The sequence below is a fragment of the Asterias rubens genome, chromosome 11 (assembly GCF_902459465.1).
Source record: "Asterias rubens chromosome 11, eAstRub1.3, whole genome shotgun sequence".
NCBI classification, from domain to species: Eukaryota; Metazoa; Echinodermata; class Asteroidea; order Forcipulatida; family Asteriidae; genus Asterias; species Asterias rubens.
This window is the reverse complement of record NC_047072.1, coordinates 14,353,389-14,379,497: the sequence shown is the minus strand read 5'-3', so window position 1 is coordinate 14,379,497 and position 26,109 is coordinate 14,353,389. Positions and strand designations below refer to the sequence as shown.

Here is a 26,109-nt window from a genome sequence, read left to right as displayed (position 1 = left end):
CGTGTACATCAAACTTGTTTAAACTGAACCCTTGATAAAAAAATGTTTATGCTAGGACTACTTCTAAGTTCTAGAAACTAGAAGTATGCTAGGACCTATACCAGAACCTTGTCGTACTTGTCATGTCATGATCTATGGTATAACCATGGAGGTAGAAATAGATTTATATTAATAAATATAAGTATAAACCACAATTACTTAGTCACTTTTGGTCACTTTAATTTTGAACCATATCAGTGGTAGACCTAAAAAGTTGATGGTGTGAGAAATAAGGAAAAAGTATCATCTGCCACATAAAGTTTTTAAAATGTACAACTACCATGTATGATTGAAAGCCATTCTATTTACGTTCACGTCATTGCTGATTAGTGGCATACAATTACAGATACAATCGAATCAAGACAATGTAACCATTGATGGGCTTTATCCATAGAGCTATATCTAGACTCTAGTCTATACCAGGAATAAGAAATGATTGTATTTTTTGTAAAACAGTCATGACAGTCCTCGATCATCATGACCTTGGCAATGTTTCTCTGTTTTGTAACAGAAAAAAATGTCTTACTTTTGTCATGGAGGTCGTCCATGCTTTTGTCAAAGTATTTATCAGCACAAATCGGAGTCACTGGTGGGAAGTTTTGGTTGTTATTTCCGATCCCTCGAGGGTGACTGATGGTTGCGGGAGGGTCACTGATCCGTGTTGCAACTTCTCGCCATTGACCTTGTCAATGTCAGACGCCCTACACTACAGACGTAGACGGGCAAACCTAAAAACAGTAATTTTATCGCGACAAAATGTCGCCTTTGGATTTTGTCTATAACTACTGTGTCTTGGCACATTCACTTTAGCTAAAGATTACCTTAGTTCGTCTATGCCAGAACTATTTATTCTATCAAGCAGCTCTTTCTCGGTCACTCCTGCCACATCCATTTTGCAAACCGATCGATCGTGTACGAACGTCGAACGTTGTTTACTTTTTTGAGCGAGGTGCCAAATTTTTCCCACAGTCCTTTGCGCGCACATGCGCAGTTGTTCAAAATTGCTATCTGCAATAAGGTCTATCACGGACGTACAGTGAAATAGCGCCACCACTTTGTGCTTGAACGAAAGAAATCAACATAACAATAGCGATATCAGCTAAAACGGTACCACAGTGTACAATCGAATCTGACATGTTTGAATGAATTTCTTATCTGTGAGTCATTACGGTGATCGTCGCCATTTGTTTGAAGTGGAGGATACCTCAAGTTTTGTGGAGCATTTGTGTGTTTTTCAAATGGTTAGAAGTTAAACTTCAGTCCGAAAAATGGTCCGGGGAACGATTTTACGCTGCGTGTTTGTGTTGGTGGTTGTGACAGCAGGCAAGTACATTACAAATACAAGTACTCAGTGAAGAATAGTAATGGGGGAAATTCGTATTGGGAATGTAATGTGGTACAGCCTTGCACAGAATTTACGTGCTATACTGTGCTTAACCAGTTGTGATATATGTGCATTGTGTAAGGAAAACAACAGTTTCGCTGCTACCCTTAAAAAAAGCCATAGGGAAAAATGTCCATATCCTGTCACCATTTTTGTGTTCGTTATGAAATATTGAAGTATTTAATTTACTAAAATCATATGAGATACTCCTTTTTTTGGTAAAAAAGAACAGAAATTGTAGTATAATTTATAAATTAAATCTTGTACTCCCTCCTGGGCCCTCCTGGGGAGTCCTGTATGTACTTCTAGAAATATAAGGCTCCCCTGTTACGTCCTCACTTAAGGATTCTGCCGAGTATCAACGTAAACGCAAACGTAAACGTATAGTTTCTAGAAATATTCTGTATGTACCATGTATGTATGTGTACTGACAATTACATGAGTCATGAATGACTGTGAGTGTGAGTTCTTCGGGAAGTATTTTCCTGTATTTTTATAAACATGTATGTTTTTTGTTGGAGGTGTCTGGGAGGGCACATTGCTTTGATGACAGTTTTTAAAACTTTTGCCTTACCCTGGCAGCCCCTGCCAACAAAGAATTATGTCAGAAGATTTAAAATAAATAAAATAAATAACAAGAAGTCCGAGTCTCTAAATAAGCACAAAATTCTCTATTATATATATATTTTTTTTGTATGTTATTGATTTGATGCCCAAATATTTTTAATATGTGTTTTGACAAAAAGTCTGCCGTCACAAGGGCAATGGTTGGTTTGCTGGAAAATACGTCTGCACCACAGACAGTCACAGTGAGTGCTAGCTTGACCACAGATGAGAGAATTAGAGAATGCCGTCCAATATTTACAATACAGTCAATACACTTACTCAGTGGCTGGGCCCTTATTTTTCCATCCCCGCCGGCTAACCTCTGTCGATCAAATTAAATTCCAAATTGCACATAAATAGTTTTTAATTCATTCTTGGTATTAATTTAAATGCAATCATATTTGTTCCCCTCCTTGTTATGTTTTGTTGGAAATGGTTGTAAAAAGTTTTTAATTTTGTTCTTGAAAGTTATCCGTCTAGCTTTTTCTATCACAATTTCCGCAAAGGATACCAATCAAATAGCGATCAATTTACACGAAGCGCAGTACATAATTCACTATGCGGTACAGATCATTGTCTTGGGCCAAGACTATTTCAAATTCAGGAAAGCGCTCTCTGTTGTCGATGTTGTACAAGCCCTGTGAAAATGCAAGTTGGCTTTGCTGCTTATTACATAAATTTTTCACGAGAAAAAAAACTAATTTTTTTTAGCTGAAATCTAATCTAAAACTGATGTAAACTTTCTTTAAGATATTAATACTTTACAGTATAAGTCCTATGCCTCTTTTGTGGATTTAAAATTTATATTGGAGGATTGACGACAAGTTGACGGCTCCTCCAAGCGAGTTGACGGCGGCAAGTAGTAGGACCCAACCCGAACTCAAATACTGCAACAAGATGGCACATAAGAATTAACTAATTGTATAAAATACAAAGTAAGATGGCACACAATATTGTTACTATGAAAGTGTTTATAGCCCATTTATGTCTCTGCATATTTCATTGACTGTTAATCTCTGTATATTTCTCTGATTTTGTCAGTAGTTGTGCAGGAATCTATGAGTGCTTCCGTTGCGAAGAAGGTGCTCAGCAGAAAAAGACGCACTACAGCTGATGTTAGGGATTGTCGCCTGCCAGTGGTAAGTACAAGTGTTATATACAGTGACAGTAGTTTATCAATAGCTGTAAATCTCATATAAATTGTGACTTTTTCATTAAACCAATATTTGAAAGAGAGTATTTCAGGAGGATCATTTATTTCACAAAGTCTTAAAAACACAATGATTTATGCACACATCACTTGTAATCTTGGCCTTTGAGGACCTGGGAAATAGGTCAGGGCAGAAAATTGGTCCAGCGCATTGGGCTTGGTTTTTGTACATCGCTGGCTATACCCTAGTACCGAACCGATATATGGGGCATTTGCCAATCAACAATCTTCCTCGTTGCAATAATACTTTTTCTCTGAAAATAAATTTCTTCTCTTGTTTTGAACTTTTTTTTCCATTTAGAATATTACTTAGTTCAAGAAAAGACTTATTATAAAGATTAATATAATATAAAGATATATTGAAAATGTTTTTTTTTATTCAGAAATTGCCTGAAACTGCAACAGACACAACTGAACGCCTGAGAGATTTAAGGAAGCGAATGAGACACCGCAAATATGACTTGGATGCTTACATTGTCCCCTACTCAGATAGACATCAGGTAAAGTAACTCAAATGTGAGAGATAGATTCAGAACATACAGCACAGCTGGTGACCATGCATTCCAGGCATGCGAACACGACACTGGAATGAGCTTCCACAGCTGCTCTTCCTTGGACACTTTTAAGAAGGCTATCAAAACTCACCTATTTGAACAATGACTTCATGTTTATTAAACTATTATTCTGGGTTTTTTCTAGACTCTGTTAAGCCCTTTGTAACCATCTTTTGATGAGTAAGAGTGCTATAAAAATGTATGTATTGTGTTTAACTCGATTGTATTGTTTCTGTTTAGACTGTTTTGGGGGGGGAAAAAGAGTTGATGAGCTGGTGTTTACTGCGTTATAATGACCGGGTTGGTGGCTTGCTAAGATTCATTAATAATAGCCAGCCACCAACCAACATCATTACCACGTAGTTCACCCAGCTCTGTTATTGTTATCACAAAAACCTGTTAAAATCATCAGAATTTGTGATTTTTCTTTCATTGTTATTTGTCTTGAAAATGTTCTGTTCACGTCCAATGGTCATTCCTTGTTTTGGCTGTTAAATTTTTGCATTCTAACCCTTTTTCAGAGCTGTTATTTTTACTCTTTGTTTCAGAGTGACTTTGTTGCTGATCATGACAAACGACTGGAATTTCTCACAGGATTCAAAGGGAGTGGTAAGTATTCCACTTTATCAGAATGTAAAGAGACCTGATAAAGAGACCTGAACATCAGTTTATTATTAACAAACTAATCCATTGGTTTTTGTGAAATAGTAACTCATTTCTAAATACATGTGTCTCATCCCAGTTACCCAGATGTGTGGAGTATTTTTATTTGTCCAAAAATGTCATCATGTAGCGATTGTGTACTTTCTCAATCCATGAAAGGATTTTCTCTGATGGCCTGGTCGACGCCATTGACGGAATCAAATCAAATCAAATCAAAACATAACATTTAATGTGTCTTCCTAATAATGCAGATGCTTTAGCCGTTGTAACAACGGACCAACCAGGGGAAAGTGGGAAAGCTCTCCTCTGGACAGACGGACGTTACTGGATCCAGGCAGAGAGAGAGGTCGATTGCAACTGGGATTTGATGCGCTTTGGTATGTCGTTTTTTAATACTGTGATAGGTCTCATGACCAGCTGGTGTAATGCTTTAGGCTCAAAATGAGCTCTGAATTCAAGAAAGTCTTGCGGGGTCAATTTCATCTTCCTTTCATATCAGGGCGTTTCCTATTCACTAAATTCACCTGATGCTATCCCGCAATATATCTTGATTGACCATTTTGGGAATCTGACTCTTGATGCGTGATACTGTGTTGTGAGCATTTTAGGCAATGCTTATGTAATTTTCTTAAGCATTCTTGATCTGTTTATCTTAAACTGTTCTGTATTTTTCTGAACTTGCTTAAATGTTTAACCTCTGTAAAGCGCCTCGGGACTCTTTTGGGGTTAAGGGGGCTATTTAAAAGCTGTTTTATTATTATTATTATTATATATCCACAAGGGGGTTGGCAATTCAAACGACGAAGTCAAAGAGGGAGACAAAGACAGTAATTTTTGAACGAAACAGATTATTTTTAATTTCTGGTTTTGTTTTTGACAGGTGATACTCGAGATGAGACTCCAGCAGAGTGGATCAGGGAATATGTTGATCCAAACAATCAATTGAGTCAAGTAGCTAGAGTAGGTTACGACCCAGAACTTCTGTCAATACGTGAGTATTTACCACAAAATTGCACAAATAATATCATTTTGCCATGACAATTTTGTCTTGTGTAAATTAATCAGGCTTTTTTAATAGCCTTTGAGAAAGACTCTGCTAGGATTGAAACGTCAGACCATTAACCATTTTGTTGCATTTATACCCTCGGTCCTTTTGGTTGGTAAGGTGTTAACAACAGCTAATTCTATTTTCTATTGTTTTGTGACTGACAAAAAAAATAAAAGACAAAAAAAATTTTGACTCTAGAAGTTCAAATACTGGGGTGTTTTTTTCATTTATGATTTGTTCATGTTGCCATCAGATGATTTCTACATCTTCAATCGTACTTTTGAGGATTATGAGCTTAAGCGGATTAAATTGATACCCTTGGATGACATCCGGATTATCAACCTCAATCCCCAACTTCCTGACCCTGATCTCATCAATGACGATAACGAAGAAGATGACAAGAATGATTTTATGATTGACTACATCTGGGCTGACAGTCAACAGGTGGATTATGGAATACAACCACTGACAGTGTATGATACCCAACTGTATGCCGGTGAGTGTTTAATAATTGAAAAAGGTCTAACTTTGTGAAAGTTTATCTTATTTCATCTACCCTCCTGTAAGTAACTCATTGATGAGCAATTTGAAAGGTCCGTATCAATTTGATATATCTACTTAATCTACCTCAGTCTTTCATTTTGAGAAAGACTTCATTTCCAATGCATGCACCAAAAAATTGGGTTGCATAGAAAAAAATTGACTGGAGCTGGTCTTGAACCTGCAACCTTCTAAAAATATTGCCAGCCAGTACTCTACCAACTGCTATCCTATGTTGGCGGTCTGCCTATCAATTACTTTGTTCATTTCATTGTGGAATATATTTAGGTGAGGCTTGGGAGGACAAGATTTACCGCAAAGATGGCAAGATGAACATCAGGGACATGATGGAAGACCAGAAAATAGATGCTGTGGTGGTGACTAAACTGGATGAAATCGCATGTAAGAATAAATCTTTTGTAAAGTAAATACTTCTAGAATTCTCGTCATTACTGTTCCCTATTTTTCACTTGATAATGAATCTTGGGAGTCTGGTTACGACACTGATTGAGTACATGCAACAAGGCTCAATGTCATAGAGCTGCTTTATGGTAAGCACATTTTTTGCGCTAACTGTACCAGAAAAATTTGCTAGGGTGTCAGTGTATTTCACAGGTTAGCATGAAAATTAGGCGGCCATTTTGCGCGTTCACAATGGATTTGTATTGTTACGTCAGTAATTTTCATGCAGAAAGCACCGGAAGGTTAGCATGCCTTTTTGTGTGCTTACCGTAAGCAACGTTATAAAATGGAAGTTGCGCAGTTAGCACAAAATCAGCCGTTAAACAGCTCTATTAAATTGGACCCTCTTTACATAGCTCGCTCGTTATTGATTTAGGTTATTTTAAAGGTCAAAGGTTGAGCAGCTGCTGTGACTTGTTCAGGAAAAGCTTTATGAGAATTTAACTTAAATGTTTTTTTATTTATTTCATCTTCAGGGCTGTTTAATTTGCGTGGTCGTGATATCCAGTTCAACCCTCTCTTCATGTCATTTGCCATTATTACTGAAGAACTAATCAAGTAAGTCATTGTAGGCATTGCTTGATGTTATACAATTATGAGTTTCTGCCAATGTTAAAGATTATACAAATCTTGAAAGTATAATTATGAGTGCATTGTTGTAGATTATAATCAAACAGTGAAATCTGGCCTATTCCTTTTTATGGACCAAACGCAAAGTGAAAGGGAAAAAAACAGATTTCGCCAAGTGATTATAATTTGCAACAATGCACGAACCAAATGCATCCTATATGTTTTATGTAACTCACATAGATCCTTGTCATTTGAATTTTGTTTACAATAAACACAAAATAAACACAGTAACTCACTGTTATGTTTGCGGAGTAGAACAGCTGCCATTATTCCTGTAAGTAGCAGCAAAAGATTTAAGAATTTAGAAATAAAGCTGTTAATTTATTGTTATTTTTTTATGCAAGAACTAACACATCATCTTATATTGGTTCTGTAGATAATGTATATCTCAATCAACCTAAAATTTAAATGCTATCTTCTGGTTTCTACACAGTTTCTTTGGAACCCTTACATACCCCAAAAGGGTTGTCATGTTTTGCGAAACCCTGCTAATTAATATGTTTCTGGAATAAAACTCTTTTCGAGTGTTTGTAATTGTGTGAACAGAAATTGTAACTGTCTATTAAAACTATTGTTTATTTAGCTTATATTTGTATGAACCAACTCGTCGTATGACCAGCACCATCAGGGAGCATTTGAAGATTGGGGCTAGCTATGGATGCCCAGAAACAGGTACAGCCATCTTGCTTTTACTCCCTTCAAATCATTGCAGTCCAAGTGAGGTTGAGTGGAAATATTGATTCTTCATACTAGTGGGGCTGGGTAGAAATATTGGTTCACCATACTCACTTTGATAACGGTATTCAGTAACTGTTGAGTAAAACTTAAAACAAATTCAAGTATTTAGGGCAAAAAAGAATGCATTGGGGACCCTGGTTTTCACTCTGATCTGACCTTTTGTGTACCTTATTCATTGTACTCGGTCATGTGGAAACTTGAAATGTGTAAACTACATAAAGACTGTTGTTATTTTGGAAGCTCATGCTAGTTTTTGTCATTAGTCTTCAAATGTTAACACCATATTGTACAACTTTGTAGAATTATGACATCATAAGACAAATCCTTATTTTATTTTGTATTTGTGTGGCATTTACCCCAGGGACTCTACTGCCTTTATGCATCAGAGTATATGACTATACAAACTTCAAGGAAGGACTTCGTAATACCAACAACAAAGGCTCTATCCGTAAAATCTGGATTGGAAATGACACAAGTATTGGATACCTGGAAGCTATTGATGAGGTAGGTTCAATAAGTGCTGACTGAATAAAAGATGACGATTTAATGGTCAATTCAATTCAATTCTTTATTCATCATGCCCAGCATGAAAATCACTTTCTCGATTTGCACATTAAAATACAGTTATTAAAAATAACACAAAAACATACATGAATCGTAGAATTTAAAACAGCAACGATATAATAAAAATATCACATGGCACACCATACTTTGTAGGATTCTGTCCTCAATCCAATCTCCGTGTTTGCAGAAACTTTCATAATTATGTTTATATTTTGGCCATAGAAAAAGCGTGTGGTGTCGCCGTCACTTGTCCAACAGCTGAAGGCAGTCAAAAACGACAAAGAGATTGAAGGAATGGTTGACGCTAATGTAAGTACTTACAATATTTTAATTACAAGCTAAAACATTTTGAAACATCTTAGGATTCACTAGAGTCACAGGCACTTGCCTCTGTACCCCTAAACCTTGAGTTTACAAACCTTATACTTCACTGAGTTAACAGAGTACTTGTTTCCTTATCCCTGGTCTAAGCCCCAATGCTCTTTGAATTTACAAATCTTATACTTCACTGAGTTAACAGAGTACTTGTTTCCTTATCCCTTGTCTAAGCCCCAATGCTCTTTGAGTAATACCCCGGGTATAAGCCTTGATGTCTATGGAATTTACAAGTGCGTTATTCTCTTCTAATGACTGTTTTGTGTTTCCTTGATGCACAGATGCGAGATTCAGCAGCTGTCTGTGAACTGGCTGCATGGGTTGCAGAGAGACTCCGCTCTGAAACGGTAAGTCATACTGGGGTAGATATCACTAAGAGTTAAGACTAGTCTTATCTTGAGTTACTCGTCCTTACTTAGGACTAGCCTTAAGTTTTTAATATCTCCTGACTCTTTGTGAAATTAACCCCAGTCCAATGTTTTTGTTAAGTTGGATTTGAAAAAGAATTCCTCTGTGTGAAATGAACAACATAATAATTTTGCTGATTTTGTTTGTTTTCCAAACACTTGAGATTCACTTTGCTTGCTGTTTTTCTGGTATTGTACTGATACTAAATGAATAAACACTGGATGTGTCTTTGTTGTTGTCTTGCTGTAATTAGAATCCGAGCACCGGTCGAATAGAAAGATTGAGCGAGAAGATAGTAGCTGAACAAGCAATAGAACTAAGAAAGTAAGTATTGCTGGTATCACAGGCTTTGTTTACTGACTAGTCCACTTCGCTATTCATTCATTCCTTTTCTTATTATTTGCATTAGTTAAACAATATGAAATTCTTTGTCCTGGACTGTGCAAAAATGTAAAGTCGATAGTTTGTGACTAGCCTACAGGAATCAGGTTTGATTAGCTTCCTGGGCTATCTAAGAAGGAAGCTTAATGAGCCTGCAGTACTTTTGACTAATGTTTGTCGACCAGGGGCTGATTTCATATTGCTGCTTAACAGTATAGGCAAATTGTATATGCTATCTAAAACAGACACATTTGCTCAAGCAGATACAAATTCAAAGGTTTCAAGATAATTAGGCAGCAAGCTTGCATGTTCACCATAGATTTGCATCGTTACATCATTCATTTTCAAACGGAAATTGAGCATCGCAAGGTTAGCATGCCCTTTGATGTGTTAACTCTCGCAGTAAGTACAAAATCAGCCATTAAGCAGCTCTATGATATTGGCACAGACTTAAGTCCTGTATCAAATGCAATCTAAAGGTTGATCCTTCATCACTCTACAAATATCTCTTTTGCTGACTCTTCACATCCCTGCAGATTATCAGAACTACTTGCTCAGACATTCTTTGGTAGTCTTATTAGCTATGGTCTCATTTTCCGCCAATTTGTAGAGGATTTTTTTTAAAGGATTTTTAAGAAGAGCATTGTTTGAGATTTTACTTTTCTTTATTTGCAGGCAAGTTACTGGTTATGTCATGCCAAGTTATTATCCAATTGTTGGATTTAGTTACAACGGTGCTGTCCCACGATACAAGTAAGTAGTTTCTTAAGTCCTCAGTCATAGTCATTCATTGGTTTATGCACAGGATAAGGTATTGACAATAGGAGACTTTCCAACGCTAGGCGGCAGCAGACATACCGGGTAAATTTCCATTGTTTACGTAGTTCTGAACATGCGCATATGTAGAGATGGCAAAACTGATACACCTTCCAAGTGTAGAGAGGTGTGTGGATTATCAGTGTTAATTGCCCCCCCCCCCACTTTTAATTTTGTAATAGAACTTTGACCCTACCTTTAGAATTAATGGATCAGTCCAAGATTGCCACATCAGCAGAGATACTCTGGACAGGATGTTGGTCTGATCATTCTTATACCAGTGATGACCAGTAACAGACATTAAAGGAGTTTCTTCTAGATATATATCGTGACAGTGGTTTTTCATTATTCTTTACAGGTATGTTGATTTTATTTTCTGTATTAATTCCATTGTGCTTTTTAATAGAACTATCTAGATTATTGAAGTTCATTATTTGATTTGTGTTATGAACTTGATCAAGACAATGTCACTTGAAGACAGTTGGGAGTTTTCACTCCAAGGTTACAAGATCAAGAAAGGATTTGTTTCAGACTTGGAAGACAGTTGAAATGTAGTTTAGAGTTTCCTTTGTTAAGTCATAATGGACAGTGATAATGATTTGATTTAGATGAAGTGAAATTGCTTTCTTTAAATACTGCTTGGACTTTATTTAGTATTTAAAGGTTACTTTTATTTGCTAAGGTATCACTTTTCTAAGTTTGCTTTCAAGTGTTAAAGAGTACTTTATTTGTAATATAGACATTCATTACTAGTTTCTGTTTGAAGTATTTGTTGGAAAGAACTGTAATGTTCTTTCAGATATATTTTAGTTTGGAAGTATTGTTAACCAGTACTTTGACCGAACTCCATGTATAGAGAATATTGGTAGCCAAAGACCATTGTTTATTGGAGGTTCAAGATCTTCCTATACTAGACCACACAGTGTGAGCCCAGTGGCTCTGAAGTTGTTTATTGGGTGGTGTTGCAGTAGGGCAGGAAGTGAGATCAGAAGGCAAGAACACCTATTTTCTTGTGAATACTTAAGTAGCTGTAGGCAAGAACACCTATTTTTCTTGTGAATATTTAATTAGCTATGCCTTGATCATTTACTGCAGGGACAAGATTGTAATGATTATAGGTTGAACCCCTGTTGAAATGAGTTATTGTGTATGCATTTAAAGGTGTTTGTTTTATGAAGTTTATTCTTTGAACCATTTTTGAACCGGATTTAGAGATCAGTACATTTAATTTAGTTATTTGTTAGAAGTAAGTTTGAGTTTTATGCATTACATCTTCAGTAAAGTAAGTACATAGTTTTAAGATTGACAAGTACTTAATGTTTTGATAATGGTTGATGTAACGTCTTTCTTATACCAGTGATGACCAGTAACAGACATTAAAGGAGTTTCTTCTAGATATATATCGTGACAGTGGTTTTTCATTATTCTTTACAGTGGTCATCAACCCGATTTTAATGTGCTCCGTTTAGATTGCCAGTTTGGTAATTTGGCGGGTGCAACATTTGGAGGCACGAGAGGGATGAGCGTATTCTTCAACGCACCTGACCTGGCGTAGAAGGATGACAACGCTCGTCCAGAGATACGAACCTGATCATCAGTGACTTGCTGACGACTTCCATGACAAGATGAGCAGACAGTAGCGGGAAGGTCAATGTGAGTCAACTGGACGTGCCATAGTCAGGGTGTACCATCGGCCAGTGGGAGGATCGCCGTACAACGGGATTGCTGCCACACCGAACACGAAGGGCAGTCGCAGACACAGAAAGGACCAGCAAGCTATAATAATCATTTAGCATGGAAGACCTCATCAAGACTTTGGAGAGAGTAATCCTTGGACTCAGCAGCCTGTCCATCGACCAACTCATCCAAGTATGCACACATCTGGATCTTGAGGCAGAGGACGTGGAGAAAACACCAAAGGGCCGTCTTCGGATACAACGGCGACTACTGGCTCACATTAACAGTGAGGAAGTGGAAGACAGTGACGACGGGGGAGTGGAGCTACTCCAGACATTAGACAGCTTCATGAAAGACCTCAAGCAAGAGTCCGAAGATGAACCAGTCTCCATTGACCCAGCTGAGAAGAAAGACGACCCAAGCAGCCCACCTAAGCTTGAGAGTACAGAGCCCTCAACGACACAGCCGTCTGCAACACCGACCAATGTGGCCCACTTGCTTAGACGGGAGTTCAGAATATCCGGTCAGATAGGAGAGCCAGGCCAAAAGGATCGTCTTTCCTTCACCAGTCTTGCCAACCAAATCGAGGCTGGATTGGAGAAAAGCTACCCAGACAGAGATATCGTTCAAGGAGTGATCCGAGCTATAGCACCAGGATCATCACTCCGAAGCTACCTGGAAGGACGAAGTAAGATCTCTCTGCCCAGCCTTCGCCGAATTATAAGAGCACACTACCAGGAGAGAGATGCGACAGATCTCTATAAACAACTCTCCCAACTGACCCAAGGAGCCAAGGAGTCGGCCCAGGCTTTCCTGTTAAAGGCATTTGACATTCGTCAAAAGGTCCTTTTTGCTAGCCAGGAAAGTGATTCCAGACTTCGCTATGACCCACACCTGGTGCAGGAGATGTTTCGCCATACGATATTGACTGGCTTGAGGAGCGATGCCATCAAGACAGAACTCCGGCCCTACCTGGATGAACCAAAGACGTCGGACGAATTGCTCTTCGAAAAGATAAATGTGTTCTCCAGCCTAGAAGAAGAAAGACGGCAGAAACTCACCCAAAACAAAGCAACCACAGTGAACGAGATCTGTGAAGTAAAGGACAAACAGACCATGCCAGCGAAACCAGGGCTACTGATGACAGAGATCGCAGAGCTGAAAGCAGGGATTGCAGAGCTGAGTTCACTGAAGGGCCAAGTAGCAGCACTCCAAGAATCTTTCCAGAGGACACCACAACAGCAACCAGCACAATTTGATACATCCTCATCCCGAGTTCGTCGAGGATGCCACAAGTGTCAAGAAGCGGGAACCGGTTCTGACTGTGACCACTGCTTCAAGTGTGGGTCATCAGAACACTTTGCTCGTGGATGTCGGAGAAGCAGAGACCGTACACACCAGGGAAACGGTTCAGGGTTACGTCCGCGGGACAGGGAGTAGCCAGGAGAGAAAGACAGTCCCAACCACACCAGCAGGATCGAGACCCCCGACCCATAACTTCAATATGCCACATCACACCCAGACAGCATCGGAAGGTGACAAACCTCATCGGACCAAGATGTACCGTAGATTGCTACCTCAATAATGCATCTACCACTGTGTTATGGGATACCGGAGCCCAGGTTTCCTTAATCAGTTCACAGTGGCTTCACCAAAACCTACCAAATGAACCAATCCGCCCCCTTTGTGATCTTCTTCAGTCCGAGAGGAACTTGGATCTCCGAGCTGCTAACGACACACCAATCCCCTTTGAAGGCTGGATTGAACTCGAGTTAAGAATGAAGACGCCTCGGACGTGCACACCAGTAGTGTTTCCAGCATTGATCACTCAAAATAGGATCCAACAACCGATTATTGGATACAATGTGATCGAGACCCTTGTACATCACTCAGGTGAAGACGCCAGCAGTATTCTTGGAGGAGCAATGAAGAACTTGGAACCCACTAGAGCTGTAAAGTTGGTTCACTTGATTCAGGCTAATGATCCAGAAGAAGTCTGCAGTGTCATATCAGGGAGGCAGAACATTATGATACCCAAACACAGCAACTTTGGTATTCGATGTTTGGCACGAGCTGGCTTGACAAACGGCAAGATAGAAGGACTGTTCGTACCAGACGTTGAACAGCAATGGCCGGAAGGTCTTCAGGTAGAGGAATCAGTGGTGAATCTCCAAACAGGTACGGCGACCCCAGTCGTAATCCGAGTGACGAACTCCACAGACCGAGACATCATGTTGAAACGACGTAGTCTGTTGGGCCACATACAGCTTGTCAATTCAGTATGCCCCATGGAACCCTCTATGCTGAAGACATGGACACCATCACCCAAGCAAGGAGAAACCACTGTTTCCAGTATCTCCACCGAGAAGGAATGGATTCCCCCTGTTAACCTGAGTCATCTGACAACCTCACAGAGGTCTGCTGCTGAGAAGCTTCTTCGAGAGGAGTCAGCCGCTTTTGCCAAAGATGACTCGGATCTGGGACGTGTCCCCGACTTGAAGATGGAGATTCGGCTACGTGATGAGGAACCCGTCAGAAAAACGTACATGTCAATGCCCCGCCCACTGTACCAGGAAGTCCGGACGTACCTAGCAGACCTAATCAGCCGTGACTGGATCAGGAAGTCTTCTTCTCCGTACTCATCACCAGTAGTGTGTGTTCGGAAAAAGGATGGAAGTCTCAGACTCTGTGTTGACTACCGAGAGTTAAACCAGAAAACCATTCCTGATCGTCAGCCAATCCCTCGAATCAAGGACGTGTTGGACAGCCTAGGCGGCAACCAATGGTTTTCAACCCTCGACCAAGGTAAAGCATATCACCAGGGTTTTATGTCAGAGCAAAGTTGTCCACTCACAGCTTTCATCACACCTTGGGGACTTTACGAATGGGTCAGGATTCCATTTGGGTTGACAAATGCACCAGCAGTTTTCCAGCGATTTATGGAGACTTGCCTTGATGGACTCAATGGTGAAATTGCCATGACCTACCTTGACGATGTTTTGGTGTTTAGCGACAACTTTCAAGCCCACCTTGATCATCTTCGGCAGGTCCTGAAGCGTTTACAGAAGCATGGTGTAAAGTTAAGACCCAACAAGTGCGAGTTCTTTCAAAGTGAAGTACGCTACCTGGGTCGACTGGTATCAGCAGAAGGTCATCGACTTGATCCATCCGACATATCTGCTGTTCGGTCCCTCAGCGAAAAGCGACCAGAGACTGTTGGAGATGTCAGGAAGTTACTTGGACTACTGGGCTACTACCGCAGTTACATCCAGGACTTTTCTCGCATCGCACGACCATTATATGACCTACTGAAAGTGACACCGAGTGAGGAGCAAACGACCCAGAAACTCAAAGCCAAGGGAAAAGCAAGCTCGAAGATGAAGTCGGCGCAGAAGCTTTCGAAACAGAAAGTGGAGTGGAAGGATCATCATCAAAAGATACTTGAGGAGATTCTTGGGTTTCTTATGGCACCACCAATAATGGCCTTTCCAGACTACAATGAGCCGTTTGTAGTTCACACTGACGCATCGAATGATGGACTGGGTGCAGTACTTTACCAACGACAGAAGGGGAAGATGAGAGTCATCGCATATGGGTCCCGTACCCTCAGCCCGGCGGAGAAAAACTATCATTTCCATTCTGGTAAGCTGGAATTTATGGCACTAAAATGGGCAGTGACCGATAAATTCAGAGACTACTTGTACTACTCATCCGCTTTCACCGTGTTCACCGACAATAATCCCTTGACATATGTGTTGACTTCTGCCCGGCTGAATGCAACAGGTCATCGATGGGTGGCGGAGCTAGCAGACTTCAATTTCAACATAAAGTACCGCCCTGGAAAGAGCAATGCAGATGCAGACACCCTCTCGAGATTACCACTGGACATGGAGAACTACATGAGAACATGTACGACAGAAGTCTCCCAGGCAGAATTGGAGACCACAGTCCATGCCATCGAAGCTCAGAGTCAAGGAACCGTCACATGGGCTTCTGCGATCACCACTGATCCTGAGACGTTGCTACCTACCACATTACCAGGTAATCAAATGTTCAGTAAACGTGATGTACAGCGTGCGCAGAAAGAGGACCAGTGCCTAGCCAGAGTTATCTTCTTCCTTCAGAGAGGTCAACGTCCAAGCAAGCGAGAGTTAACAAAGGAGCATCCCGATACCATTGCCTTACTGCGTGAATGGGTTAACCTGAGGCTGGAAGAGGACATCTTGTTTCGAGTAAAGGGCAATAGACACCAGATGATCATTCCCTTGACGATGCGACAAACCGTCTACAAGGAGCTCCATGACAACATGGGACACATTGGTGCTGGGCGTGTCTTGGACCTTGCCAGAAACCGGTTCTACTGGCCCCACATGCAACGAGATGTTGAACATTATTGCTCCAAAGTCTGTCCTTGCCTGAAAGACAGAAAACCCGCACAACACACGAGGGAACCCCTGGGAACAATCATCACGACGGCTCCCTTTGAACTGATTTCCATTGATTTTCTGCATTTAGAACGGAGCAAGGGTGGATTTGAATACATCTTGGTGATTGTTGACAATTTCACCAGGTTTGCCCAGGCATATGCAACCCGAGATAAGTCTGGGAAAACTGTAGCTGATAAAATCTTCAATGATTTTGTTCTTCGCTTCGGGTATCCTCAGCGAATTCATCATGACCAAGGAGGAGAATTCGAAAACAAGATGTTCAAACGACTCCAACAACTCTCGGGTATTATACCTTCCAGGACGACCCCATACCATCCGCAGGGGAACGGTCAATGCGAAAGACTGAACAGGACTCTCCTCGGTATGTTGCGGACCCTCACTGAAGCCCAGAAATCTAACTGGAAGGAGTCACTCCAGAAAGTGGTACATGCATATAATTGTACTACTAGCAGTGCAACAGGGTTCTCACCGTTCTTCTTGTTGTATGGACGCTCCCCTCGTCTACCAATTGATGTTGCATTTGGCCTGGACCCAAAAGCTGGACCGAAAGAAGAGGACCACAACCAATTTGTGAAACGGTGGAAAACACAGATGGAGGAGGCTTACTTGATTGCAGAACGCCAGGCAGCCAAGTCGACTGAACGAGGAAAGAAGTATCATGACCAGAAGGCCCACAGTACCGTTCTCTAACCGGGAGACCGTGTCCTGATCCGCAATGTTGGACGCCATCTTGGACCAGGTAAACTCTGCTCCTACTGGGAGGACAATGTCTACCTCGTTGTTGGTAGAAAAGGAGAACACTCTCCAGTCTATGAAGTAAAGCAAGAAACGGGTAACATGAAGCACCGTGTAGTCCATCGCAATCTCCTTCTCCCCTGCAACAGCATGAGAACAGATGTTGAACCCAAGAAGACGCTTCCCCAACCACAGAGACGAACTCCAAAGCCCAACCGTCGACGAATCTCCAATGAATCCAGTCCGGCAACGAGTGACGACAGTTCAGATGAAGAAGTTACCATAGTAATGAACACTCCATCTGATCCAAGACCGTTCCGAGCAATGGAGGAAGTGAACCAGCCCACATTGAATCCTGCAGCAGTGCCCTTCCCATGGAATGCACCAGACGTGGAGCACACACCTTCTATTGAGCCCCTAGAGCTTATCGATGGCGCTGGGGATAACCAGAACATTGAGGAACCTGATCCTCTGATAACTGCATCCGACGCACCTAAAACAATTTGTGAGGACACTCCCGCTGAACAGCCCCCACAACCAGCTGTATCCGACGCACCGGAGCCGAGTGATGACACTTCCACAGAACAGTCCCCACAACCAGAACCGGAACCAGAAGCACCCTCTGAAGGCAGACCAATCAGACAACGACATCCTCCACAACTGTTTGGGTATGCAAGTCTTGGTGAACCTTCGATGCAGAGCATGGACCCTCGAGTGGCTGCTGTTCAGGGATATCCTGTCCCACCTCAGTGGATGCTGCCTATGCAAATGCCTATGACACCATGGTTGAATCCTTATGTTCAGCAGGGTTCACCTATGATGCCACCGGCATGGATGTGGCAGCCAGCTCCACCACTAGTACGAGACGCACAGAGTTATTAGACGAGGACGCAACAGCATGACGAGAATCCAGGCTAGCAACGCAATGAAGTTCCCACAGCAGAGTATGGACGGGACGTAGGAACATCAATCAGTAGCTTCAATGGGAGGACTACCCACCGGACTGACTTGATGTTCACTGGCGATGTTGCATAGCTTTCATCCAGTTCGAATCTATTTCTTTATCTTCTTCACAAGAAGTTCGGAGATGAGGGGATGTGGAATTAGCTACTCCATTAAACTTCTCTCCAACTAGTTGCCTTGATGAGGAGGAATTGTCAAGTAATTAGTGAGTATTTAACTCTAGAAATGGACACTCAATGAACTGTTCCTTGGATGATAAGGATTGCCGTTAGAGGTTTTGTTCATAAATTGATCTTAATGTATTATTTGTAATGTTGAGGACAACATTTATTTTGAGGGGTAGTATGTAGAGATGGCAAAACTGATACACCTTCCAAGTGTAGAGAGGTGTGTGGATTATCAGTGTTAATTGCCCCCCCCCCCACTTTTAATTTTGTAATAGAACTTTGACCCTACCTTTAGAATTAATGGATCAGTCCAAGATTGCCACATCAGCAGAGATACTCTGGACAGGATGTTGGTCTGATCATTCTTATACCAGTGATGACCAGTAACAGACATTAAAGGAGTTTCTTCTAGATATATATCGTGACAGTGGTTTTTCATTATTCTTTACAGGTATGTTGATTTTATTTTCTGTATTAATTCCATTGTGCTTTTTAATAGAACTATCTAGATTATTGAAGTTCATTATTTGATTTGTGTTATGAACTTGATCAAGACAATGTCACTTGAAGACAGTTGGGAGTTTTCACTCCAAGGTTACAAGATCAAGAAAGGATTTGTTTCAGACTTTAGAGTTTCCTTTGTTAAGTCATAATGGACAGTGATAATGATTTGATTTAGATGAAGTGAAATTGCTTTCTTTAAATACTGCTTGGACTTTATTTAGTATTTAAAGGTTACTTTTATTTGCTAAGGTATCACTTTTCTAAGTTTGCTTTCAAGTGTTAAAGAGTACTTTATTTGTAATATAGACATTCATTACTAGTTTCTGTTTGAAGTATTTGTTGGAAAGAACTGTAATGTTCTTTCAGATATATTTTAGTTTGGAAGTATTGTTAACCAGTACTTTGACCGAACTCCATGTATAGAGAATATTGGTAGCCAAAGACCATTGTTTATTGGAGGTTCAAGATCTTCCTATACTAGACCACACAGTGTGAGCCCAGTGGCTCTGAAGTTGTTTATTGGGTGGTGTTGCAGTAGGGCAGGAAGTGAGATCAGAAGGCAAGAACACCTATTTTCTTGTGAATACTTAAGTAGCTGTAGGCAAGAACACCTATTTTTCTTGTGAATATTTAATTAGCTATGCCTTGATCATTTACTGCAGGGACAAGATTGTAATGATTATAGGTTGAACCCCTGTTGAAATGAGTTATTGTGTATGCATTTAAAGGTGTTTGTTTTATGAAGTTTATTCTTTGAACCATTTTTGAACCGGATTTAGAGATCAGTACATTTAATTTAGTTATTTGTTAGAAGTAAGTTTGAGTTTTATGCATTACATCTTCAGTAAAGTAAGTACATAGTTTTAAGATTGACAAGTACTTAATGTTTTGATAATGGTTGATGTAACGTCTTTCTTATACCAGTGATGACCAGTAACAGACATTAAAGGAGTTTCTTCTAGATATATATCGTGACAGTGGTTTTTCATTATTCTTTACAGTGGTCATCAACCCGATTTTAATGTGCTCCGTTTAGATTGCCAGTTTGGTAATTTGGCGGGTGCAACACATAATTCTGAGAACAATGGATTTACCCGGTAAGTCTGCTGCCCTCTATCGTCCCAGAAAGTCTCCCATTGTTTATGAATTGATTGTTTTTATTTCACAGTGTTTCTGATGAGTCAGATCAAGCTATTACCAACCAGTATCCGTTAGTCATCGACTCAGGAGCTCAATTCATGTAAGTTTCAATCTCTGTTTTTCTTATTCAACCTTCGTGGGTATAGCTAGCAAAATAATTAACTGAAAGTATATAGGACTTGAGGCATTGCATGGTTAGGTATCAATATATATTTGGTTTGCGGTAACACCATGTGTGTATCTAGGTAGAGTTTGTTCTTGGAGAACTATCTTGCTTTATTCTACTACCGCTGAGTAGATTGTTCGGGTGTTCGGGAGACTTCTCAGTTCTGAAAAGAACTGTCCTGCTTATCAACTATTACCTGGGCGGATGGTATAGAAATAAGCTGGGACTATTACTTTAGCTTATAGGATCGTAATTAGCTGTACTACCGCGGAGTCAGTTCTGAATTGGTCTCAACGTTTCGACTAGCTTGCTCTAGTCATCGTCAGGAGACTTGAAAGTATTAAATGCATTACTGTGTACAACTTTCCAGTTTCTTGCTCATCTTTTCTTCTCTGCTCTAGATTGTTAATGCTTGTAGGTTCAAATTCTACCCGAGTAATATGCCTGTGGATTTTTTCCCCGTGCGTTACACACATCAATCCAATAATATGATATAGAAAGTTTTGCGGTAACACCATTTAATGACTATCTCTAAATAGTATACTGATCGAAGCGTCGAGTTGAAACCAACGGTTCTTTTCAGAACCACCCCAACTCATTTAGAGATAGTCATTACATGGTGTTACCGCAAACCTTTTTATATCATATTTCCACCATGCAAAGTATCAAATCCTACAAATAATATTACATATAATTCAGCTTACTTACTTTGTACTGATTTTCTTCATATTTCGGTGTTGTGTTTTAGTCTATACTGAGTCTTGAACTCTGTAAAGGCAATTCATGTATGACATAAATTATCTTTTTTGTTCAGGGATGGTACTACCCAAATAGCAAGAACCTTTCATTTTGGAACACCAACTCAGTATATGAAGGTGAGTCCACTGTACAAAAGGATCAACATTGGCCTTTTTGAATAATGGTGCACTGTTTGGTTTGGATGTACACAGAAAACCTACATGTAACAGTGTCATTGCAGGGATGTGTTCAACATATCTCATAATGGCTTATTGGCCTATTAAAGGTCTGAGTTACTGCTGTCAATGCCCTAACTTGTTGGAAGCATTCCAGATTTTAAAACGTCAAGGGTGCCCACGAAAATAACTACACATAACTAGTCAGTAGAAGCCTTCAATGGTTACTAGTTGAACACCAACTTGCACTCAAAGTCCTTCTCATCACCTTCCGTTAACTGAATTCTCCTAAACTAAAAACATTGCTTCTCTCATCGACATCCATAAGCAATCCTGCTAAGATCTCAGGAGTCGATTTCACAAAGTGTCCCAACTTAGCACTAGTCCTAGGAGATGTTGAAAAACTTGAGGCTTGTCCGATGTTACACCCCAACTCGCGATGAGACTAGTCTTAAACTCTTTGTGAAATCAACCCCTGGTCTTTCTTTGATCTTTCATAGGGTGATGGAGTATTTGCTCTTGCCACTATTCGCTTGTGGAACAATCTTAACCCAGTGAAGACTATTGAAAATCTAAAGCCCAAACTGAAATAAACACCTAATGCACGCCATTTTTAGTTACTCTTCTGTGTTTTGAATGTCTCGAGCACCCAGTGGGTGAATATGTTTGTGCATTTTAAATATCTTTATTACTATAAAGTTTACTTTGTCAATGGAGCTAAACATACCTGGGGTAAATTGTAAACACAGTTGCTTGCTGCCCATGACCCACAAGTAATATTATCAATGACAGAGTATTATTATTTATTTTCCTCTCAGGATGCATATACAAGAATCCTCATGGGTCATATCAATCTTGCTTCAACCATTTTCCGCTCTGATGTCTATGGTAAGTTTCTTTCATCAATTAGGGCACTGTTCAATTATAAACCTGCAGCAAACGGTAGCACTTTCCTAAGTAAACTGCAAGATGAAAACTAGCAGAAGAGTTTCAGACGCTCATGTGTACTGCAAATATAATGCACACCTTAAGGGGTTCTTGTTTAATTTAATCCAGGACTGTATTTCTATGAGAGGATGGTTTTTCTTGCTTTTCCCGGACAATAGACCTTAGGCATTGACGTCATCCAGCCGCCATCTTTGAGGTCAAACGGTGACGAAACAATCAAAACTCACATAGATTGACCAATGAACAATCTCCTTTTGACCTCAATGCGGGGGCGCCGTACTGAAATGACGTCATGTGCATAAGGTCTATACTTATCCACCAATTTTGACAAGGTCCCTAAGTATTATGTTCTCTTTACCTTTTACAGGCAGAGATCTGGATGCAATCGCCCGTACTCATCTCTGGGAGTTAGGCTTGGACTTTGAGCATGATACTGGCAATGGTGTAGGACACTATCTCAGCGTGCATGAGGGCCCAGTTAGTTTCCGTCATGGCTACAACTCCCAAGACCAAGCATTTCTACCAGGAATGTTTATTTCTAACGGTAGGTTGATTTTTTTTCTTATTCATACTCTCGGACCAACAGGTGTCATTCAAAACATGTGTCCTTTTGAAAGGTCAATGTGGCATATCTCGTTATTATTTTATCCAGTGGTGGCCCGTGGACTTTAAGACACGAGACACTATTGGTAATTGTCAATGACCAGTCTTCTCACTTGGTGTATCTCAACATATGCACAAAATAACCTGTGAAAATTTGAACTCAATTGTTCGTCAAAGTTGCGAGATAATAATGGAAGAAAAAGATACCCTTGTCACACAAAGTTGATTTTAAATTCTAAATTTTGAGACCTCAAATTCTAAATCAAATTTAAATATTTTAGTGGAAAATTACTTCTTTCTAAAAAACTACGCTACTTCAGAGGGAGCTGTTTCTTACAATGTTAATACTATCATCAGCTCTACCTTGCCTGTTACCAAGTTAGTTTTTATTGTAACAATTATTTTGAGTATTTACCAATAGTGTCCAGTGCCTAACCCTTTAAGTTACACTTAAAATAGGTGTTTGCATCATAGGGGTTATATTTGGATGGAAGTCCACAAGATTGCAGGACTTGTAGTTAAAGGTTTCAGGTCTGGTGTGAGTTTACTGGCCCGATGCTAAAATCAGGGCCTGTTGCCTAGTGTAAATTTCGAGCCAGGCATCATCGTTATATATTGTATCCCTTCGTAGGGGCCATACATCAAACCCTGATTTATATTCTATTGGTTTTGTTCTCACCAACATGCAGGACCACATTGCCTCAGAACTTAAGTTTGCACAAAATGCTTTTTATCCAGATTCAAGGGCCCTGCATTTTAATGTATCCTATTTACATTACAGGGCCTGGGTATTACCATGAGGATGATGAGGACCTGAGAGATCAATTTGGACTTCGTATAACGAGCGTCATGGAGGTCAAAGAAATTAGACTAGAGGTAAAGCAACATCTAAAATATGCTTCAAACAGTGTTTTATACTTCCAAAGTTATTTGATCAGCCGTCGATTTCACCAAACTCTTCCTAACTTAGGATTAATCTTAGGACTTAGAACGTTGAGACCAATTAAGAACTTACTTGTGGTAGTAAAGTTAATATATTCTATAAGCTAAAGTAATAGTTCCAGTTGATTTTCTACCTTCGGCCCAGGTAGTAGTTAAAAAGCAGGACAGTTCTTTTCAGAATTGAGAAGTCTCCTGAAAATCCGAAAATCTACTCCGCGATAGTAGATTATAGCAAGACAGTTCTCTAAAGAACAAAATATACCTGGCAAGTAGACACACACATGGAAACCAAATATATATTGCCAATAAACTTACTATGAACGTAGCTTTCAGTAGCTTCCTATGGATCCAAGACCATATTTTGTTCTCTTACACAGAACCGTTTTGAGGACTACACCTTCATGAACTTTGTACCAGCAACCCTTGTTCCATTTGAGCCACGGTTAATCTACTACTCAAAGCTTAGCCCACGCCAGGTAAGAAGCTCTCATTATCATGAAAACCTTAATGAATCTCTACAGAATATTAATTGTAGCCCTATCTATTTCAGCCCTTTTTAAATTGGTGTTTGCAGAAACTATAACTCTGAAATAGTGAGTGGTGTTTATTTAGAAATAAACTCTGATTTGAAACTCACATAGAAATTGGGTGCCTTATGTTTTCTATCTTTCATTTGTATTGAATCTTCATATATAAATCTGCTATATTGTGCTTATTAATAAAGATCCATATATTTTTTCTTTATTAGATTTTGTATTGTTATGTTTGACCTATTATTCTGACCCTTCTGATGACCCTTGCAAACTGTACAATAGAATATGCCTGACCTCAAAAATACTAATTGAATGAGGTTGTGTTAGAAGCGGCGACATCGGCTAAAGTTGCGGCTAGATCAGCGCGTCTGCCAGTGTTGAAGAATAGGCAGGCAGACGCACAAGATCAAGCCTTTGCTGTAGCTAAAGTCACCGTTTCAAACACGGTCTGAGAAACAAGTGTTATACTTTGGTCAATAACTATGGGTCACGATAACAACAAAACAGTGTAATGTAGTTGTTTACCAAGGTGCTACATTATAAATTATTTGGTTCTGTTTTTCAGATTGACTGGCTGAACAGCTATAATCTCCGTGTTCGCTCAGTGATTGAGCCCCTCCTCAGGACCACATCGGCTAGAAAGTGGCTGGAGAGTAAGACTAGGAAGATTGAGTATGACTTTAAGATAACTGGTGGCAGAGGATGCATGACCACAGTGGTAAGCACAACCCTGGTTATGTTCTCAGCGCTCACGAGCTATGTGTTGCAGCGCTAGAAAAGTTTTTGCAGCTATGTGCATTGGCGACGGACGTCTTCATAGAAGCCAATGTAGTTTTGTATTTGTTCGTAAGCAGTGAAGGAACCCTCTTTAAGACTGATGTAAATGGTTTTGTATGATAGGGTTTCTACGTAAGACTGCAATGCGTCATACTGTGATGAATACATGTGCATCTAAACAGTACTATTAGTTTTTCCATCGACCTAAATGTTAGGCGTTATTTTGAAAGGTTAGACTACATGTATCGTGTAAACACCTCTATGAGTAGGAGTGTTGTAGAGGAGTATTCAATTAAAAATTGAGCATTAGATGGATCAAAATGACATAAAGAACCAATGATATTTTCTTGGTCCAGTGTTTAAGATTTTTTTTACTACTGTTGTCATTTTTGTGTTAAGTTTTAAATGCCTTGTCTGTAAATATTTGAGTTTGCACAAAATGCTAAACTATAAAAACAATCTGTGTGTCAAAATCATATTTGTAATTGAAAGAAATATTCTGTAATTCCATAAAGATAATTCAGGGTTGTCAAAACTGATATTCATGTGTACATTTAAAGTTGAATATTATGATGAGTGGTGTGTTTTTATCAAGATTGCTATGCTTTTTCCCCATGTTTAAAATGTACATTTAAACAAAACTGTTTTATAATGATTTTTGTGATTGGGAAAAAGTTTGAGCTAAAAAGCAGTTTGACACTGATTTGGTGCTTAAAACTTAACAGTGTTTTACACGATTCATTGAGAAAATACCAGATACAAAGGCTTGGAAAGAACATGCAATACAAACCCTCTCAATATAGATGCATTCCATCGCAGCATTCATTTGTTCTTTCCCTTGTCCCTACACAAAACGTTCAATTACTTCAGCAAGTTTGGCAGCAAGCTAGTATGAATTTGTTGGTTGAAAAACAAGGTACAGAAAAACTAGACGACCAACATTTCTTAGTTTTATTTACAACTGGGGGTGGGGGAATTTTTGTAATGTCTATCGGGTAGTACTATAAAATCATCAAACACTTTTAACAAAAGTACTTGATTCAAACTAATAACGAATAATACTTTTTGTGATTTCCAAAATTGAATTGGAGCCACAGTAACAATTGAACCATGTGATCTTTAAACATACTTCTAATTGTAAGAACTGCAAAATATAATAATAATAATAATAATA

At 39.7% G+C, this 26,109-nt stretch overlaps 1 protein-coding gene across 2 annotated transcripts; it reads left to right on the top strand.

Moving 5' to 3' along the window:
* The first annotated feature begins 1,119 nt into the window (after positions 1–1,119).
* Positions 1,120–25,644, top strand: LOC117296344 (xaa-Pro aminopeptidase 1-like). 2 transcript variants are annotated; one of them, XM_033779217.1, is made up of 22 exons: positions 1,120–1,362; positions 3,074–3,168; positions 3,623–3,739; positions 4,342–4,402; positions 4,708–4,833; positions 5,337–5,447; positions 5,758–6,000; positions 6,333–6,446; positions 6,983–7,064; positions 7,720–7,808; positions 8,236–8,378; positions 8,661–8,747; positions 9,095–9,160; positions 9,475–9,545; positions 10,278–10,355; positions 20,081–20,152; positions 21,033–21,093; positions 21,951–22,020; positions 22,448–22,624; positions 23,465–23,559; positions 24,003–24,101; positions 24,724–25,644. In XM_033779217.1, exons 1-22 carry the CDS (start codon positions 1,308–1,310, stop codon positions 24,931–24,933), a joined length of 2,322 nt encoding a protein of 773 aa, XP_033635108.1. In that variant the 5' UTR covers positions 1,120–1,307; the 3' UTR covers positions 24,934–25,644. The 2 variants fall into 2 exon arrangements, with proteins under 2 accessions (XP_033635108.1, XP_033635107.1); XM_033779216.1 differs by having other exon boundaries at positions 3,071–3,168.
* Positions 25,645–26,109: the final 465 nt, after the last annotated feature.